We start from the raw sequence: 20,166 nt of genomic DNA on the forward strand, positions 1-20,166 counted from the left end.
TGATTATGGCTCACTGTAGCCTTGACCTCCCAGGCTCCAGTGATCCTCCCACCTCAGCCTCTCCAGTAGGTGGGACTACAGGTATGCACCACCATGCCTGGCTAATTGTTGTATTTTTTGTGGAGATAAGGTCTTGCCATGTTGTCTAGGCTGGTCTCAAACTCCTGGCCTCAAGCGATCTTGCCGCCTTGGTCTCCCAATAGTGCTACGATTATAGGCATAAGCCACCATGCCTGGCCACCCAGCTTCTGCCTTAGCACTTATCACATTGCAGTATAATTGGTCACCATTATCCCTATCAGACTAGGAGGTCTTTGAGAACAGGGACCGTGTTGAAATGGGTGGTTTAGGCCGGGCGCGGTGGCTCACTCCTGTAATCCCAGCACTTTGGGAGGCCAAGGCAGGTGGATCACCTAAGGTCAGAAGTTTAAGACCATCCTGACCAACATGGTGAAACCCTGTCTCTATTAAAAATACAAAAATTAGCTGAGCATGGTGGTGTATGGCTATAATCCCAGCTACTTGGGAGGCTGAAGCAGGAGAATTGCTTGAACCTGGGAGGAGGTTGCAGTGAGCTAAGATCGTGCTATTGCACTTCAGCCTGGGTGACAAGAGTGAAACTCCATCTCAAAAAGAAAAAAAGAAAAAAAGAAAAAAAGGGTGGTTTAGTGGCAAGTGTGTGTGGCTCTTGGAATGGCCTAAGATTTGTCTCTTTCTTGCTATGTGGTTTTGGACAAGTTACTTCATTCCTGTAAAGTAGGATTACTTGCTTTGTAGAGGAGTTTTAAGGATTGAAAGCAGGTTTATAAAGTATTTTATATAAAAACAACAATCAATAGCATACTGAATTGATCAATTAACAATGTAAATGGGGTAAAATTAAATACTTCACTATTTTAGTAGACAATTTCCATGTCTTACACTGTGCTAGGCATTGGAGATTTGGGGAGGAAGGATATGATGTGCAAGACAAGGGCATGCTTACAACAATTCCACATTCTACAAAGGGAGGAAAAAAATGTCCCTAAAAATGATTTGAATCCCATCTCCATCATTCATATTTTACAATCTTGAACAAGTTTACTTAGCTTCTCTTGTGTCCTCATTTTTAAAATGGCAATGATAATTGCCTGTTTTATGGGATAGTCAAGAAGAGAATTATTGAATTTCATGAAGATAAATTTTTAAAAAGAAAATTAAGAGAAGTAAAGCTCTTAGATTAATACATGGCAGATGTGAAGCACTCAAATATTAGCTATTATAAGGCTTTGAAGAGATCTTAGGAATAATTGACTGAAAGAGTAGTGTTGGGTGGTAGAATAAGTGCTGATCCTGGGGTCTTGTACCAATGTTGCTAACTGTGAGCAGCCTTTGTCACATCACTTGGCTTCATTTTCAGTTGCATAAGAGTAATAGGTTTAATTATTTCCATAATTCCTTTAAGCTTTTGCATTTTCTGAGTTCATCTTTTGTGTATTTCCTGGCATTTTACTATTCCTCTTTCCTGCTTTTGGCTATTTTCTCAACAGGTCCATAACTGGAATTTGAAAGGAAGAAGCATCTATCTTACATGGTCACTCTAGAGTTTGGTGGGAGGGAGAAAAGTTGGACCACCAGTTTGACATTTGGAAGTGTCCCGGCCGGGTGCAGTGGCTCACACCTGTAATCCTAACACTTTGGGAGGCTGAGGCTAGCGGATCATTTGAGGTCAGGAGTTTGAGACCAGCCTGGCCAACATGGTGAAACCCCATCTCTACTAAAAGTACGCAAATTAGCTGCGTATGGTGGTGCATGCCTGTAGTCCCTGCTACTCAGGAGGCAGAGGTGAGAGAATCGCTTGAATCCGGGAGGCGGAGGTTGCAGTGAGTCGAGATTGCACCACTGCACTCCAGCCTGGGCAACAGAGCAAGACTCCGTCTTAAAAAAGTAAAAATTAAAAAAAAAGTGTTACATCTGTTGATCTGTCCAACATATTAAATGGGACCTAGCTCCTCCTCCTTCTATATCCTTTAGACCATAAAGTGTTCCCCCCTCTTTCTCTACCTGTGCTTGGCATATAGTAAGGCTCATTTCACTCATTTAGAAAAACTGAGTACTTGTAGTATATCAGGAACACAAAATCAAATAAGAAATGGTCCTTAGTTTTAGTTTGAATGAATGGATCCGGACCTTGCTCGTCCTAGCCTCTTCCATTAATGATACCCACATTGCTTCCTCTAATGTTGGGACCTAGTTAGTGTTACAGCTATACTGTACAAAATTTAGATTTAGGCCGTGTATTAGCCCATTTTCACACTGCTCTAAAGAACTCCCTGAGACTGGGTAATTATAAAGGAAAAAGGTTTAACTGACTCACAGTTCTGCATCGCTTAGGAGTCCTCAGGAAACTTATATCTCATGGCGGAAGGTGAAGGGGAAGCAAGGCACAACTTATGTGGTGTCAGAGGAGAGAGTGTGAGAGAGAGCAAGAGAAACTTTTAAGCCACATTTAAGCCAACAGATCAACAGATGGGACACTTTCTTTTTTATTTTTATTTTTTTAAGACAGAGTCTTGCTCTGTCGCCCAGGCTGGAGTACAGTGGTGCGATCTCGACTCACTGCAACCTCCTCCTCCCGGATTCAAGCGATTCTCTCACCTCTGCCTCCTGAGTAGCTGGGACTGCAGGCATGCACCACCATGCCTGGCTAATTTGTGTACTTTTAGTAGAGATGGGGTTTCACCATGTTGGCCAGGCTGGTCTCAAACTCCTAACCTCAAGTGATCCACTAGCCTCAGCCTCCCAAAGTGTTAGGATTACAGGTGTGAGCCACCGCACCCAGCCGGGACACTTCCAAATGTCAAACTGGTGGTCCAACTTTTCTCCCTCCCACCAAGTTCTAGAGTGACCATGTAAGATAGATGCTTCTTCCTTTCAAATTCCAGTCATGGACCTCATTTAAGCCATCAGATCTGTGAGAACTCCCTCACTATCATGAGAACAGTCTAGGGGAAACTGCCATGATCCAGTCACCTCCCACCAGTCCCACCCCCAGCATGTGGGGATTACAATTCAAGATGATATTTGGGTGAGGACACAAAGCCAAACCATATTAGATTGTGAATTCTTTTTGAGGTATAGTGCTTCAGAATGCAGGCTCTTGGCTGGGTACCATGGCTCATGCCTGTAATCTCAGCCCTTTGGAGGGCTGAGGCAGGAGGATTGCTTGAGCCAGGAGTTCAAGACCAGAATGGGCAACATAATGAGATCCTGTCTTAAAAAAAATTAGCCAAGCTCATTGGTGTGTTTCTGTCCCAGCTACATGGGAGGCTGAGGTGGGAGATAGCTTGAACCCAGGAGGTCAAGGCTGCAGGGAGCCATGTTTGGACCATTGCACTGTGGCCTGGACAACAGAGTGAGACCCTGCCTCAGAACAAAAAACAAAACAAACTGTGCAGGCTCTGGAGTCATGATTCTGTCTCTGTTCATATCCTAGTATTTTTAATTAGCTTACTTTGCTCTCAATTCCAGCACAGCTTAAAGATAAATTAAAATTCCTTTAAATTCTTTAGGGTTCTAGTCAATTAGTACTCTTAAGTAACAAAATCTAAATCCAAACAAGCTGGAAAATGATAACAACAAAAATCTTGACCAGGTCAGTAAGGTGACACATTAAATGAAGTTCCAAAAAGGCTATAAAGTGTCTGCCAATTTAATATTGTTCTTTAAACTTTTCCTTGCTTGGGGGATAAGAGGACAGGATGTGTAGGATTTTTTTCCCAGTTGCATGTATACTTTAAAAAAATTTTTTTGAAACAATCACAAAATTACGGAAGCAGGTACAGATAACATTTTTCTGAATTATTTGAGTTAAAATTGCTGACCCAATACTCCAACAGCCCTGAAAACTTGTTTTCCTACAAACAAGGACATTCTCCTCTATAGCCACAGTGTAATTACCAACATTATGAAATTAACATTGCATTACTTCTTTGATCCTCAGGCCCCACCTCTCGATGCTCAAGCTCTTACTGCCCATTCTGGGCTGCTCCAATGTGTGCCCTCATCACCCTACTCTTCTCTATATTACAGTTCTCTTTGGGGATTTCTTCCTCACACAACATAGACTCTGACCTCACTCTGGGCTACCATTTCTTCTCTTATATCCTTTACTTCCATCCCATACATTTCTTGCTCTGCCCCTTGTTTTGGAAAGAGGGTAGCTAGTAATTGGTCCCCTGTTGCTTCCCTATATAACACAGTTGTTTAAAACATTGAAGGAAAATGCTTTGTTCTGCGTTCAGAACTATTGCAAGGCAACTCCAAATGGTGTACCTCAATCCTTGTCAACTTACTGGCTCTTTTAAGTGTATGAATGTGGTCCTGTCTGGCTATCTTAATGTTACATACACTCTTTTTTTTTTTTTTTCTTTCTGAGACAGAGTCTCTGTTGCCCAGGGTGGAGTGGCACAATCTTGACTCACTGCAACCTCCACCTCCCATGTTCAAGCGGTTCTCCTGCCTCAGCCTCCCGAGTGGCTGGGATTACAGGTGCCCACCACAATGCCCGGCTAATTTTTGTATTTTTAGTAGAGGTGGGGTTTCATTGTGTTGCCCAGGCTGTTCTTGAACTCCTAGGCTCTAGTGATCCACCCCCCTTGGCCTCCCAAAGTGCTGGTATTAACAGGTGTGAGCCACCATGCCTGACTTGATGATATATATTATATATTTTTTTTTTTTTTTTTTTTTTTGAGATGGAGTCTCACTCTGTCGCCCAGGCTGGAGTGCAGTGGTGCCATCTCGGCTCACTGCAAGCTCTGCCTCCTGGGTTCACGCCATTCTCCTGCCTCAGCCTCCCGAGTAGCTGGGATTACAGGCGCCGGCCACCACACCTGGCTAATTTTTTGTATTTTTAGGAGAGACAGGGTTTCACCATGTTAGGATGGTCTTGATCTCCTGACCTCGTGATCCACCCACCTCGGCCTCCCAAAGTGCTAGGATTACAGGCGTGATCCACCATGCCCGGCTGTATACTCTTTAAAAAAAGTAGCAGAACTCTTCTTTTTTCCAAGTGAAATCTTACACAGCATTTCAATGTGTAAACTGGATCAAAGCAGAATACATTGTAACAGTAGGCACCCTTCCAGTAATTCTCACTCACTCCCCCTTTCATTGTGGCCCACCAAAAGGCTGGGATATTAACTGTGAATCAGTAATAATTGGCCTTTGCCTAATTACTGAGGAGAAGCTTCTACCCAACTGCTCTGAGTGGGACTTCCCCCAGCTCTCGTTTCTTTAGGGGTTCTACTCCCCCAGCCTTTGGTATGGAGGCTCACCTCTGGTTGGTTGACTTAGAGGCAGCCTCGTTGGTCTCGGACCTTGTGGTGACCTAGATATTTCAGAGTTGACTTTTTTTTTTTTTAATCTTTTTGAGACAGAGTTTCATTTTGTCGTCTAGGCTGGAGTACAGTGGTATGATCACTGCTCAGTGCACCCTCCATCTCTTGGGCTCAAGTGATCCTCCTGCCTCAGCCTCCTAAGTAGCTGGGACTATGGGCACGTGCCACCATGCCGAGCTAATTTATTTTATTTTTTGTATTTTTAGTAGAGATAGGGTTTTACTGTGTTGTCCAGGCTGGTCTGGAACTCATGACCTCAAGTGCTTAGCCTTCCAAAGTGCTGGAATACAGGCGTGAGCCACCATGCCCAGCCATAATTTTTTTTTTTTTTTTTAAGTATTTGTGTAGATGGGGTGTAGCTATGTTGCCCAGGCTGGCCTTGAACTTCTGGGCTCAAGCATTCCTTCCACCTTGGCCTTCCAAAGTGCTGGGATTACAGGCATGAGTTACTGTGCCTAGCCTGAAAGTTGACTTTTTAAGAATAAATTTGGATTAACTAAGGAGCCTCTGGGTAACCACGGTAGAACCCTAGGTTTCTACAGAATTTGAAAAAAGTTTTATATTCCATGTTTAAAAAATGACAACCATTTACTTTCCTGAAATTGTAAACCTGTTATAGTTATACCCCCTTGTTCATGGGGGATACATTCTAAGACCCCCATTGGATCCCTAAAATTGTGGCCACTGCTGAACCCAGTTGCTATCAATTGGAAAACGTTTCTGTTTGTATTTTCTACCCACAAATTTAATGCCTCTCCATCTTAACTAAGCACTTATCATACACTGTGGCTGTAACTTTAGCAGTTTGAGGTGTAACAGCAAAACTAACATGAATTTTTTTTCTTCCTCACAATTTCAGACATTGAGGACTCATTGTTACTATAGATCTTAGCAACCTTAGCATACAATTTTTTTCCCCTTGAGAACTTTCACTTTTTCACTTAAAGGAAGCGCTTTACAGCTTCTCTTTGGCGTACCGAAATTGCCAGCGTTACTACTCTGCTTTGTGGCCATTATTAAGTAAAGAAAGGATTATTTGAACACAAGCAGAGATACTTCAGCAGTCAGTCTGATAACCAAGATGGCTACTATGTGACTAATGGGCACTTAATATACACTAAGTGACTAGTGTATGCAGCATGGATACGCTGAACAAAGGGGATGATTCATATCCCAGATGGAACAGAGTGGGATGGCACAAGATTTCATCACACTAATAAGAACAACATAATAGTATTAAACTTATGAATTGTTTATTTCTGGAATTTTTCATTTGGTGTTTTTGGACCGTGGTAGACTGTGAGTAACTGCAACTGTGGAAAGTACAGCTGTGGATGGGGGGAGTACTGTACTGTTAGATTTCAGGCTTTCCCTCAAAAATGCATGCCAGTTTTTTTGAGATAAGGTCTCACTGTGTCGCCCAGGCTGGATTGCATTGGCGTGATCGTACCTCACTGCAGCCTTGATATCTCCTTAGCTCAAGTGATCCTCTTGCTTCAGCTTCCAAAGTAGCTGGGATTTTAGACTGATGTCACCACACCTGGCTGATTTTTTTCTTTTTTTCCTTTTTGGAGACAGAGTCTCACTTTGTCACCAGGCCAGACTGTAGTGGCACGATCTTGGCTCACTGTAGTCTCCGCCTCCTGGGTTCAAGCAATTCTCCTGCCTCAGCCTCCCAAGTACCTGAGACTACAGGCATGTGCCACTATGCCCAGCTAATTTTTGTATTTTTAGTAGAGACGGGGTTTCACCATGTTGGCCAGGATGGTCTCGATCTCTTGACCTTGTGATCCGCCCGTCTTGACCTCCCAAAATGCTGGGATTATAGGCGTGAGCCACCATGCCTGGCTGATTTTTTCTTTTTTAAAGTGGAGATAAAATCTTGCTGTGTTGTCCAGGCTGGTCTTGAACTCCTGGCCTCAAGTGATCCTCCCGCCTTAGCCTCCCAAAGTGCTGGGATTACAGTCCTGAGCCACTGCACCTGGCCCCAGTTTCCTTCTTGAAGAATTGCACGGGGTTTCTTAGGCCACTGTTCTACAGGAGTTGCAAATCTGGGAGCACTAAACCTAGCTTTTTATATGCTGATCACAGCAGAAGTCTGTAAGCAACAATGTAAGTTCATTTCTGCTTTTGACTTTTTTTTTTTTGAGACGGAATCTTGCTCTGTTGCCTAGGCTGGAGTGCAGTGGCCCAATCTTGGCTCACTGCAGCGTCCGCCTCCCCAGTTCAAGCGATTCTCCTGCCTCAGCCTCCAGCGTAGCTGGGATTACAGGTGCCAGCCATCATGCCTGGCTAATTTTTATTCTTTTTTTTTTTTTTTTGAGATGGAGTCTCACTGTGTCACCAGGCTGGAGTGCAGTGGCGCAATCTCGGCTCACTGCAACCTCTGCCTTCCAGGTTCAAGCAATTCCCCTGCCTCAGCCTCCCAAGTAGCTGGGACCACAGGTGTGCACCACCATGCCTGGCTCATTTTTTGTGTTTTAGTAAAGATAGGGTTTCACCATGTTGGCCCGGCTGGTCTCGAACTCCTGACCTCAGATGATCCACTTGCCTTGGCCTCCCAAAGTGCTGGGATTATAGGCGTGAGCCACTGCATCTGGCCTATGACCTTTGTGTATAGAGGAACAGATGATAGATTAAGATATTTGAAGTTAATTTAGATGTTTCAGCTGCTGGTGCCCCTGTGGATTCTGTATGTTTCAAGTATTGGAGGGATAATAAAAGTCTCCTGATAGAACTTGATACATTAATAACTCCTATTCTAGCATGTGAGATAAGGGATACTGGACAGAGGGAAGGGACAGGCTAGAGATGAGATTGTATTGCTATGAAATGGAAGAGGCAGGATTTAACCAGAATGTAAAACTTGGAATTAACCTGTTTATGAGCTATTTCTCAAGAACTGACGAATCTGCCTGTATTATCTCTGTGTACTTTAGTAAAGTAATAAAAAGATACTTTGGCTGACCTAAGCAGAAAAGGGCAAGTTTATTATAAGGATATAAGATTGTCTTATGGAACTTGGAAGACAAGGGTGTTTCTGAGCTATGGGATAATACTAGAACAAGGGTTTGGATGTCCTGACAGAATTTTCTTTCATTTCTGTTTCAAGTGAAGCTGTCTACTTAATGGATGGTCATTGTCAATCAGGAATACTTACCAAAAGCAGGACATCAAATCATCCTCTGAAAGTGAAAGGAAGCAGTGAGGGTTGAGGAGAGAAGAAAGTATTTACCTGTGAAAACACAAGAAAAATAATTTCAGGTCTTACTGGTGTCAAGTGTAATTGGGAGGAAAGAGAACTGAGGATAGTACCATTAGATTTATCTTGGCAGTGATTTATCCAACAGAGTAAAGAGGCATGTTTAAGAGCTGCTAGATTGCTGGTTTCCTCTCTGTTTAAAATCAGGAGACTGAGCAAGATTATCTCTAAGGTAAGTATCCAAAGCTGTAAGTTTTGCTACTTAGGCAGCATCAGCGTCACCTAGTAGCTGGTTGAAAATGCGTTATCTCAGGTAACACCTCAGACTGACTGAACTGCGATCTGCATTTTCAATAATTTAGATATAGTTAAATAAATTTGGTACATCCAACAATGGATTATTAGGTAGGTGTTAACAAAAAGTTGTGGATGTGTATGAATTGCTATAAGAAAATGGTAATGATTTCATGATTGCATTAAAAAACCACTTCTACATATAAAAAAAAAACTAAGACTATAAATCAAATTGAATTACAGATGATTTCATTTTCTTTCATTTTCTTTATTATTCATGTATTAGCTGAATTTTTTTTATTATCTGAACTTTTACAGTGTGTATGTGTGTTTTAATTTTATGAAGAAAAAAAATGTAAGACCTTTTCTCTTTGAAGTCATTTCAGATTTAACACACCTAGCATAGTAGTTAAGAGAATGGACTCTGGTGTCAGCCAGTTGGACTCCCTATTTCCTGGATTTTTGACATGCTTAGTAATTTGACTTTTGGAGCCTTTGTTCTCTCATCTGTATAATATAATAGTAATAGAACCTACATTTTAAGAGTTTTGAGAATTTTTTTGTTTTGTTTTGTTTTGTTTTTGAGATGGAGTTCACTCTGTTCCCCGGGCTGGAGTGCAGTGGCATGATCTCAGCTCACTGCAGCCTCCGCCTCCCCGGTTTAAGTGATTCTCCTGCCTCAGCCTCCCAAGTAGCTGGGACTACAGGCACCCGCCACCATTCCTGGCTCATTTTTGTATTTTTAGTAGAGATTGGATTTCGCCATGTTGGCCAGGCTGGTCTGGAACTGCTGACCTCAGGGGATCCTCCCACCTCAGCTCCCACAGTGCTGGGATTACAAGTGTGAGCCACCACACCCAGCCTGAGTTTTGAGAATTAGATGAGATTGCATGTCTAGTGCTTGGCACAGTGCCTGGACATAGTAAGTGCTCCATTAATGTTTTTATTTCTGTTATTCCATTTTTTTGAGATCTGGTCAAACATCTTCTTTTCCCACTCTCCCCCAAAATTCTTCCCCTGGCAAAAAAATAGCAAAAATAGCAATTTAAAAAACCAAACACAACAAAATCAGTAGCGTAATAGCCTTGGGTAAGTAACAAATTGTTAAGAAATAGGATCAAGGTTTCCAAAATTCCCCACAATTAGAATAAACAAAAGAGATTTGGATAAAAGTGTATAGTGTTAAACCTAGTGGTATTATTCTGTAGAGAATAGCTGTGGATTATGTGCATATTCATTTCTTTAATGCAGATATCTAATTGGTGTCTAATTTCTTTACGACAGGACACTTGTGTTAGCTTTAATAGAAGAGAAATGGAGGAGCCATAGAATACTAAGGATGAATTCAGGAAGGCCTGAGACCATGGAAAACTTGCCTGCTCTCTACACTATTTTCCAAGGAGAGGTATATTCTTTTGTGCTTTGAAAACTCACCATTTATGTTAAGAATAGTTTGAGGGTGACAACTGGGTTTGATGTTCCTGTCCGCTTAAGTCTATCTCGAGCATTACAACTTAAATGGGAAGGGCCAACGGAACATGTGGCAATCATATGTGCCTTCTCTAAGCTCCAGATATTTAAGTGTGTAGTTGACATCGTCAGTGGAATACCAGCATGTCTAATTTATGTTTTAAAATTAATTTATTTTTTCACTGCTGTGGTTTGAATGCGTCCCCTAAAAAGCATGTTTCGGAAACTTAATCTCTAGTGCATCAACGTTGGGAGGTAAGGCCTAGTAGGAGGTATTTAGGTCATGAGGTCTCCACCTCCTGAATGGATTAATGCCAATTATTGAAAGACTTGAGGCTGTGAGTTTGATCTCTTTCTCTCCTTCTTTTTTTTTTTTTAATTTTTATTTTTATTTTTATTTTTATTTTTATTTTTTTTGAGACGGAGTCTCGCTCTGTCGCCGAGGCTGGAGTGCAGTGGCCGGATCTCGGCTCACTGCAAGCTCCGTCTCCTGGGTTTACGCCATTCTCCTGCCTCAGCCTCCCGAGTAGCTGGGACTACAGGCGCCCGCCACGTCGCCCGGCTAGTTTTTTTTTTGTATTTGTTAGTAGAGACGGGGTTTCACCGTGTTAGCCAGGATGGTCTCGATCTCCTGACCTTGTGATCCGCCCGTCTTGGCCTCCCTAAGTGCTGGGATTACAGGCTTGAGCCACCGCGCCCGGCCCTTCTTTTTTATTTTTATTTTTTGAGACGGAGTCTCGCTCTGTCGCCCAGGCTGGGGTACAGTGGCCAGATCTCAGCTCACTGCAAGCTTCGCCTCCTGGGTTCACGCCATTCTTCTGCCTCAGCCTCCCTAGTAGCTGGCACTACAGGCGCCCGCCACCTTGCCCGGCTAGTTTTTTGTATTTTTTAGTAGAGACAGGGTTTCACCGTGTTAGCCAGGATGGTCTCGATCTCCTGACCTCGTGATCCACCCGTCTCGGCCTCCCAAAGTGCTGGGATTTCTTTCTCTCCTTCTTACCCTCTTACCTTCCACCATGGGATGACACAAGAAGAAGATTCTTGCCAGATGCTGGCACCTTGCTCTTGGACTTTCCAACCTTCAGAACTATAAGCCAAATAAATTTCAGTTCTTTATAAACTATCAAGTCTCTGGTATTCTTTTAAAGTAACACAGAACATACCAAGACACTCAACAAATTGTTTCTCTTCTAGACGTTTTCACCTCAACAAATAGAACCACTGTCCTGCAGGTTCCCAGACTACACATCTGGCCATCATCCTTGAGTTCTCTTCTTGATTTGATTTTGATTTTCCCTCCCACCCTTGTCTGTTTGCAAGTCCTAATTATATCTGTGGTCTGTGTACTTCTTTATCCCCAGGCACCCTATTAGTTAAAACTCTCCATCTTTTGCCTCGTCTTTACTGGGATCCCTGCTTCATTGTAGCTCCTCTCCAGTCTGTTCTTCACATTGCAACTAGCATAAGATTTTTTTTTAAATTCTTTTTAAAAAATTGAGATGGGGCCGGGTGCGGTGGTTCACGTCTGTAATCCTAGCACTTTGGGAGGCCGAGGTGGGCGGATCACGAGGTCAGGAGATCGAGACCATCCTGGCTAACACGGTGAAACCTTGTCTCTACTAAATATACAAAAAATTAGCCAGGCGAGGTGGTGGGCGCCTGTAGTCCCAGCTACTCGGGAGGCTGAGGCAGGAGAATGGCGTGAACCTGGGAGGCGGAGCTTGCCGTGAGCCGAGATTGCGCCCCTGCACTCCAGCCTGGGTGACACAGTGAGACTCCGTCTCAAAAAAGAAAAAATTGAGATGGGGTCTCACTATGTTGCCCAGGCTGGTCTCAAACTCCTGGGCTTAAGTGATACTTCCCACTTCAGCCTCCCAAAGTCCTGGGGTTATAGGCATGAGCCACTGTGCTTGGCCTAGAATAAGATTTTTAAAGTAGGTTGGACATTTTGCTTTCTCACAGCCCTTCAGAAGCTTCTCATTACAATTGAATACAGACATGGACCTTCCACAGCTTGCCGCTGTGTGCTCTCACAATGTTGTTTGTTCTGCCCTGCTCATAGTCAAGACACACTGGCCTCCTTAATAGCTTTGAACAGTCTGAGTTCTTGCTGTCTCTTTAGGATTTTTGCACATGCTGTTTTTTTTTTTTTTTTTTTTTTTTTTTTTTTTTTTTTTTTTTGGTCTGTGCTGCTATAACAAAATACCCGAGATTGGGTAATTTATAAAGAACAGAAATTTATTTCTCACAGTTCTGGAGGCTGGGAAATCTAAGATCAAGTTCTCAGCAGATTTGGTGTCTGATGAAGACTACTCTCTGTTTCCAAAATGGCACCTTTCTGCTGCATCCTCTGGAGGGAAGAAATGCTGCGTCCTCACATGACGGAAGGGGCAGAAGGAGTGAACTCACCCTTTCGAGCCCTTTTATGAGGCGTTCATCCATTCATGAGGGCAGAGCCTAAAGGCCCTACCTCTTGATACCATTGAATTAGGGATTAGGCTTCAAAGTGAATATTGGAGAAATACCAAAGTTGATGTTGAACTTTAGTCCCCAACGTGAGGGTATTAAGAGGTGGTATTAAGAAGTATTAATCACTTGGGAAGTGGTTAAGTCATGAAGGCTCTGCCCTTGTAAATGTGATTAATGCCCTTATAGAAGAGGCCACAGAGAGCTGCCTGGCCCCTCCATTCCTTCTACTGTGGGAAGACACAGCATTTATCACCTCCAAAGGACACAGGGATAAGGCACCATCTTGGAAGCAGACAGTGAGCCCTTATCAAACACAGAATCTGCTGGCACCTTGAACTTGAACTTCCCAGCCTCCAGAACTGTGAGAAATAAATTTCTATGGTATTTTGTTATAGCAGCACAAACAGACTAAGACATTCTTCCTTTGAACTACCCACTTTTCCATCATCTTGTATTCATCTTTTAGGTCTCAGCCCTAATATTGTCTCCTCAGAAATTTTTTTGCTCATCGTAAATAAATAGGTTCACACTGTATTTAATTATATACTTGTTTGATGTCTATCTTCCTCACAAGACACTAAGCTCCATGAGGGCAGGGTTCTGTCTGTTTTGTTGTATATCTCAATCTTAGGTGGATGGGTAGAAGATAGTAAGTGTTTGATACATCTTTGATGACTGAATGAACTATCCTTTGGTAGAGAAGGCATTATATTTGTTTCAAGAGCAGAGGCTTTGAAACCAGACAAAATCGGGATTCTAGTCCCAGCTCTTTTGCTTACTATGTGAGCCTTTAAGGTGTCACTTAATGTCTTTGAGCCTCAGTTTTCTTGTTTGTTAAATGGAGATTCCATTTATTCACAGTAATTCTCTTCCATAGAATTACTGTGATGGTTAAATAAGCTATCATCTATAAAAATACAATGCCTGAGATATAGTAGGAATTAATTAATGTTGGCTCCCTCCTCTTGAAGTGAAAGTAAAGCCAAAAAATTGTTTTCAGTGTTTTATAAGAGCATGTAGTTTTTTTTTTTGAGAGGGAGTTTTGCTCTTGTTGCCCAGGTTGGAGTGCAATGGTGCGATCTTGGCTCACTGCAGCTGCTCACTGCAGCCTCTGCCTCCTGGGTTCAAGCAGTTCTCCTGCCTCAGCCTCCTAAGTAGCTGGGATTACAGGCGCCCACCACCACACCCAGCTAAATTTTGTACTTTTAGTAGAGACAGGGTTTCACCATGTTAGCCAGGCTAGTCTCCTGAACTCAGGTGATCCACCCGCCTCAGCCTCCCAAAGTGCTGGGATTACAGATGTGAGCCACTGGGCTCTTTTTTTTTTTTTTTTTTTTTTTAAGACAAGGTCGCACTTTGTTGCCCAGACTGGACTGCAGTGGTGTGATTTGGCTCACTGCAACCTCCACCTCCTGGGTTTTAAGTGATCCTCCCACTCAGCCCCCAAGGTAGCTGGGACTACAGGCACACATCACCACACCTGGCTAATTTTTCTGTAGACAAGGTTTCACTATGTTGTCCAGGCTGGTCTTGAACTCCTGACCTCAAGCGATCTGCCCGCCTCGGCCTCCCAGAGTGCTGGGATCAGGTGTAAGCCATTGCAACTGGCCTGAGCCGGTAGTATTTTAATGTTATCATTTATGCTTGATATTCATACTTGGTATTCATACTTGCTTTGTATGGTTGACCGAAGTTTTACCTCCTAATAATGTGAGGTCTTAGAGGACAGACTTTGTGACTGTCAGTCAGTTATAGATAATTGTGGCTCTTGACTTCTGTTAAGTTGATCCCAACTTGTAATATAACAGTCAAGATACAAAGGATAATACCATTTTAACAAATAGCAAACAACTCTGCTCTTTAAAGCCTCTGTCCTTTTTCTTTATGGCTCATGGTATCCCCAGAGGTTAGTAAGATACCAGAGCTCAGAAGAAGGAAGTGTAGCACTGGAGGTGAAACTGATTTTTCTGATCATGAAGCCCTCACTCATCAGGTACTGCACAAAAGAAAGGGAAGAACACTCTGCTCTCCACAGAATAACTCGGATTTCTAAAGTGGATCCTAACGTACAGCTCGCCCTTCCTTCCTCCCCTCCCCTCCCTCCCTTCCTTTCCTCCTTCCTTCCTTTCCTCTCCTCCCTCCCTTCCTTTTTTTTTTTTTTTTTTTTTTTGGATAGAGTCTCGCTCTGTCGCCCAGGCTGGAGTGCAGTGGCGTGGGGCAATCTTGGCTCACTGCAACCTCCACCTCCCGGATTCAAGTGATTCTCCTGCCTCAGCCTCCGGAGTAGCTGGAACTACAGGCGTCAGCCACCACGCCCAGCTAATTTTTTGTATATTTTTAGTAGAGACAGAGTTTTGCCATGTTGGCCAGGCTGATTTCAAACTCCTGACCTCAGGTGATCCGCCCACCTCAGCCTTCGAAAGTGCTGGGATTACAGGCGTGAGCCACTGTGCCTGGCCACCTACAGCTTTTTCTTATATGAGATGGAGCTTGAATTAGTGTGGGTTTTATATATTACTATCAAGGATGGATGGTCTTTAGGAATGTTCAGAGAGAACTTTATAGTTCTAACTTACTATTTCCGTAGCACATTTTGAAAAGGGATGGTTTAGAAGTGACTTGGAGTTAGGGAAAGAGAAATATGATAAATTGGAACGAAGAAACTTTTCAAAATATTCATCCAATGAACATTTAATGAGTACCCAATATTTACAAAGAAGAGGAGTTACATTAAAATTAAAAAAAAAATGTGTAAGCCTAATCTATACTAGCACTTTCATACATTCTGTGTTATTTAATCTCTCTAAAGAAATTGTTAACTCTATTTGATAGATAAAGAGACTCTTCTCAGAAGTTAAGTAATTGCCCATTGGTTAATAAATGGCAAAGCTAGGATTCTAAATCAGATCCTCTTTCCAAGTTTACTTTCTGCTAAACTGTAGCTGGGGTTGTCCAAGTATACATAAATGTATGGAGGGACCAAAAAGACCCATAAGAGAATTCTTTTTTTTTTTTTTTTTTCGAGACGGAGTCTCGCCCAGTCACCTAGGCTGGAGTGCAGTGGTGCCATCTCGGCTCACTGCAAGCTCCGCCTCCCGGGTTCACGCCATTCTCCTGCCTCAGCCTGCCAAGTAGCTGGGACTACAGGCGTCTGCCGCCATGCCCGGCTAATTTTTTGCATTTTTAGTAGAGACGGGTTTTCACCGTGTTAGCCAGGATGGTCTCGATCTCCTGACCTCGTGATCCACCCACTTCGGCCTCCCAAAGTGCTGGGATTACAGGCGCATGCCACCACATCTAGCTTATTTTTGTATTTTTAGTAGAGATGGGTTTTCACCATGTTGACCAGGCTGGTCTCGAACTCCTGACCTCAAGTGATCCATCTGCCTTGGCCTCCCAGAGTGCTGGGATTATAGGCATGAGGCACCACACCCAACCAAGAGAATTCTTTTGACTGAATTGAGTTATAGGAGGAATATAGATAAATTTGGTGGTTCTACGGTCATTTGTTGGTACACCTCTGTTACAGCATTTATCCTAGTCTGTCTTGTATTATTATTACTTGTATGTGTCTCTCACCACTACTATATTGTGAGTTACTGTAGAGCAGAGGCCATGATTTTCTCGTATGTCTTGGTAACTACTTCAAATTCATTTAAAATGACTGGGCATCCCTTTTTTAAAGTTGTCTTTATTTCACAGTACCTGACATGGTATCTTGTACATAGTAGGTAGGTGCTTAAAGTGGAGCCCAAGCCTCATAGGACTAGTTGTCCTTGAAGAAGGTGGTGTTTCAGCCCATGTCCCAGCACTTCTCTTGGTGAACTCAGCAGGGATTTGGGACCTAGTAATTAAGTAGCTGAGAAGCCAATATTCATCCTCTCATTCTCTGAGAAGCATGTTGGTAGCAGAGTGCATTATATTAATACATGGTAGGGGGTATAAGCATAACAGTGAGACTTGGGATTTGGCTTAGGCTTCCCATAGCCAAAGAAATGCTGAGGGGAGATTCATATTGGTAGGGTCGAAATAGCATTGGACTAGAAGTAAAAAAAAAAAAGTCTGTGTTGTACTTGTCTGTGCTACTATCTAACTTAGTGACTTTTGACAAGTAACTTATGCCCCTGAGCCTCAAATTCTTCATTTAGATTATGGTGATAACAAGTTTCAAGGCCATTTGCCACCTATAATCTGAAGATGGGAAATTTATTTTACCTAAGCTCTGATGAGTTCAGTTGAGATAGTTATTGAATTTTTTCCCCTGAGCTATTTGACTAATTGTTGTTCGGACACCAGGCAGACTGCATGATCATCTATGGCAGGTGTGACTGCACTCTAGGAGACACGGTGATGAAAACACCTGGCGCTAGAAATCTGAAACAATGCCTAAACAGTTGAGCGCATCCATTCTGGAGCATATTAACCTTTCCTTTTGGGAGAGGCCAAATTAAGGTCTGTTACATGATCTCTAAAGACCATAATGTGACACTGGAACTTCAGGATTGAAAAATGAGATTGTCTTAATTTACAGCAACGAGGTGATTTTGGCTCTAACTTCCAGATTTATTTATTTATTTATTTATTTATTTATTCATTCAGTTATTTATTTATTTATTGACAGAGTCTTGCTCTGTCACCTAGGCTGGAGTGCAGTAGCATGATCTTGGCTCACTGCAACCATGACCTCCTGGGTTCAAACGATTCTTGTGCCTCAGCTACCCAAGTAGCTGGGATTACAGGCATGTGCCACCATGCCCAGCTAAATTTTGTATTTTTAGTAGAGATGGGGTTTTGCCATGTTGGCCAGGCTGGTCTTGGACTCCTTGCATCAAGTGATCCACCTGCCTCAGCCTCCCAAAGTGCTGGCATTATAGGTGTGAGCCACTGTGCCTGACCCAGATGCTACTTTCAAGTTTGTTGGATGATTATACTCTTTAATAATGTTGTTACACAGTATGAGACTTTTCAGTCCTCTTTCTAGAACTGTGGAACAAAAACTAAAGTGCCTTCAGTTGGTCCAGAAAGAAGGGATTTGCTTTTATTTCAATTAAAAATTGGGAGACTTCTCTTTATTATGTGGCCCTCTCTTACAAAGAACAAATTGCTTTGTAAACTCAGGTAAGCACTTTGTATCTCTGATCTCTACAATTCCTCATTTGAAACATGGTAGAACTGGACCAGCTAATCTCTAAAGTCGTTTCATTGGCTCTACCTTGCCTTGATTTTAAGTGTCTGTGTGATTGTACTGTTTCTTTGGGACTCTGGTTCCTAACCCAGCATAGCATGTTCATCAGTATAAAACATGAGTTTAGAACTTTTGGTTCGTAACCCATTCTTCCTGTTGTGTCTTAGAGAGTTAATTCAAGTGCTCCGTCCCAATGTCCTCATTAAAAAATGAGAATGAAAGTTTTTATCTATTTCCATCCTAACACTGAAGTGGGTAATGATGATATTTGGTGAAGTATAAGGCACTGGACTAGGTAGTCAAGGGACCGAGGTTCTATTCCTTTTTTTTTTTTTGAGACGAAGTATTGTTCTTGTTGCCCAGGCTGGAGTACAGTGGCGCCATCTTGGCTCACTCTAACCTCTGCTTCCCAGGTTCAAGTGATTCTTCTGCCTCAGCCTCCCGAGTAACTGGGATTACAGATGCCCACCACCAGACCCAGCTAATTTTTGTATTTTTTTAGTAGAGATGGGGTTTCACCATATTGGCCAGGCTGGTCTCGAACTCCTGACCTCAGGTGATCCACCTGCCTTGCCCTTTCAAAGTACTAAGATTACAGGCATGAGCCACCGCACCTGGCCTCCCTAACTCTTAAGTAGTTGTGTGCCTTCCTACCAGTCACTAATCTTTTTGTGCTTCAGTGTCTTAGACTGTAAATTATTGAAAAGCTACACTTTGTTGAATGTCCATTATGTGCCATATACCTATGTCAGTCACTTTATGTACATCATTTGTTATCTGCAGCAGCAAAGTGAGAACAAATGGGAACTTAGGCCCTGAAAGGCAAGTCGTGTGCAAGATCCCACAGGTGGGAAATGGCAGAGCTAGGATTAGAAGCCACATCTTTCACTCCAAAGCCTGTTCACTTTCTTTACCTATACTGTTATTTTTTCTTTTATTTTTTTAAATGCTTCTTTGGAGATGGGGTCTTGCTATGTTATCCAGGCTGGACTCAACTCCTGGGCTCAGGCCACCCTCTGGCCTCAGCCTCTGGAGTAGCTGGGACTACAGGCACATGGCATAGCACCCAGATACACCTATACTATTCCACTTCATTTGCAACATAAGGATCTACTGTATATGCTTTCTAGGATTGTTGCTGGGAACAGATTGGATATCGGATACCACATTGCTTTTGGCCATTAGAATTTTATAGTTAGAGGGAACCCGTGAGCAGCTCTAGTGTATTTAAGATTCCAGATTCAGGCCGGGCGCGGTGGCTCAAGCCTGTAATCCCAGCGCTTTGGGAGGCCGAGACGGGCGGATCACGAGGTCAGAAGATCGAGACCATCCTGGCTAACATGGTGAAACCCCGTCTCTACTAAAAAATACAAAAAAAACTAGCCGGGTGAGGTGGCGGGCGCCTGTAGTCCCAGCTACTCAGGAGGCTGAGGCAGGAGAATGGCGTAAACCCGGGAGGCGGAGCTTGCAGTGAGCTGAGATCCGGCCACTGCACTCCAGCCCGGGCAACAGAGCTAGACTCCGTCTCAAAAAAAAAAAAAAAAAGATTCCAGATTCAAATCTCAGCTCTGCTACTTATTTAGCTTTGGACCTCCGATAAGTTACTTAATCTCTTCATGCATCTTTTTGTCATCTATTGAATGGGAATAATAGTACCAACTCCATACAGTGACATGAGGATTATGCAAAACATTTTGAATATTATTTTGCATATAGTGAGTATTCAGTATATATTAGTAAATAGTGTAGTTGGGATTGTTTTATTTACTCTCCTTGTTTTAGTTATGGTGAAGCTGAAACAGTGCTCAAAATGAAGAAGCTAATTAAAACCACTGAAAAGAATAAAGTTTATATATGTAAGATTATATTGAATATTTTACAAATAAACATTTAGTGTTAAATTCAGTATATAGTGACAACATTACCCTCAATCCACAGGTGGGGGGATGGGGTAGGCTACAGCGGGAAGAGAGAGCTAGAGCTTGGGTTAATGATTTATCTGGCAAGGGTTCTGGGCCTTTCATCACGAACATTTATTGGTTGCCTGTTACATCGACCCATCAAGCCTCTAACTTCTTCATCTTAGACAACTCTGCAGAAGACTGGGGAGACAGCTCTTTCTCTCTGATTAGATCAGGTTCTGTCAGATGTGTATGTATTGGCTTTTT

The 20,166-nt window shown here is 42.7% G+C and overlaps 1 protein-coding gene across 6 annotated transcripts in view; it reads left to right on the forward strand.

Moving 5' to 3' along the window:
* The window catches only part of ZCCHC17 (zinc finger CCHC-type containing 17), a 71,598-nt gene that overhangs the window by 3,159 nt on the left and 48,273 nt on the right, over window positions 1-20,166 (forward strand). For 4 of the 6 annotated variants that reach the window (XM_010353678.2, XM_010353686.2, XM_030942517.1 and 1 more), the window contains exon 2: window positions 10,159-10,279. The exons of 1 other annotated variant lie outside the window; for it this stretch is intronic. In XM_010353678.2, coding sequence (XP_010351980.1) covers window positions 10,214-10,279 — 66 coding nt within the window. In that variant the 5' untranslated portion in view covers window positions 10,159-10,213. Of the gene's footprint in view, window positions 1-10,158; window positions 10,280-20,166 lie in introns of those variants that run through there. One more of the 6 variants, XM_030942516.1, reaches the window with a different exon arrangement.

The sequence above is a fragment of the Rhinopithecus roxellana genome, chromosome 12 (assembly GCF_007565055.1).
Source record: "Rhinopithecus roxellana isolate Shanxi Qingling chromosome 12, ASM756505v1, whole genome shotgun sequence".
In the NCBI taxonomy this organism is placed as follows: Eukaryota; Metazoa; Chordata; class Mammalia; order Primates; family Cercopithecidae; genus Rhinopithecus; species Rhinopithecus roxellana.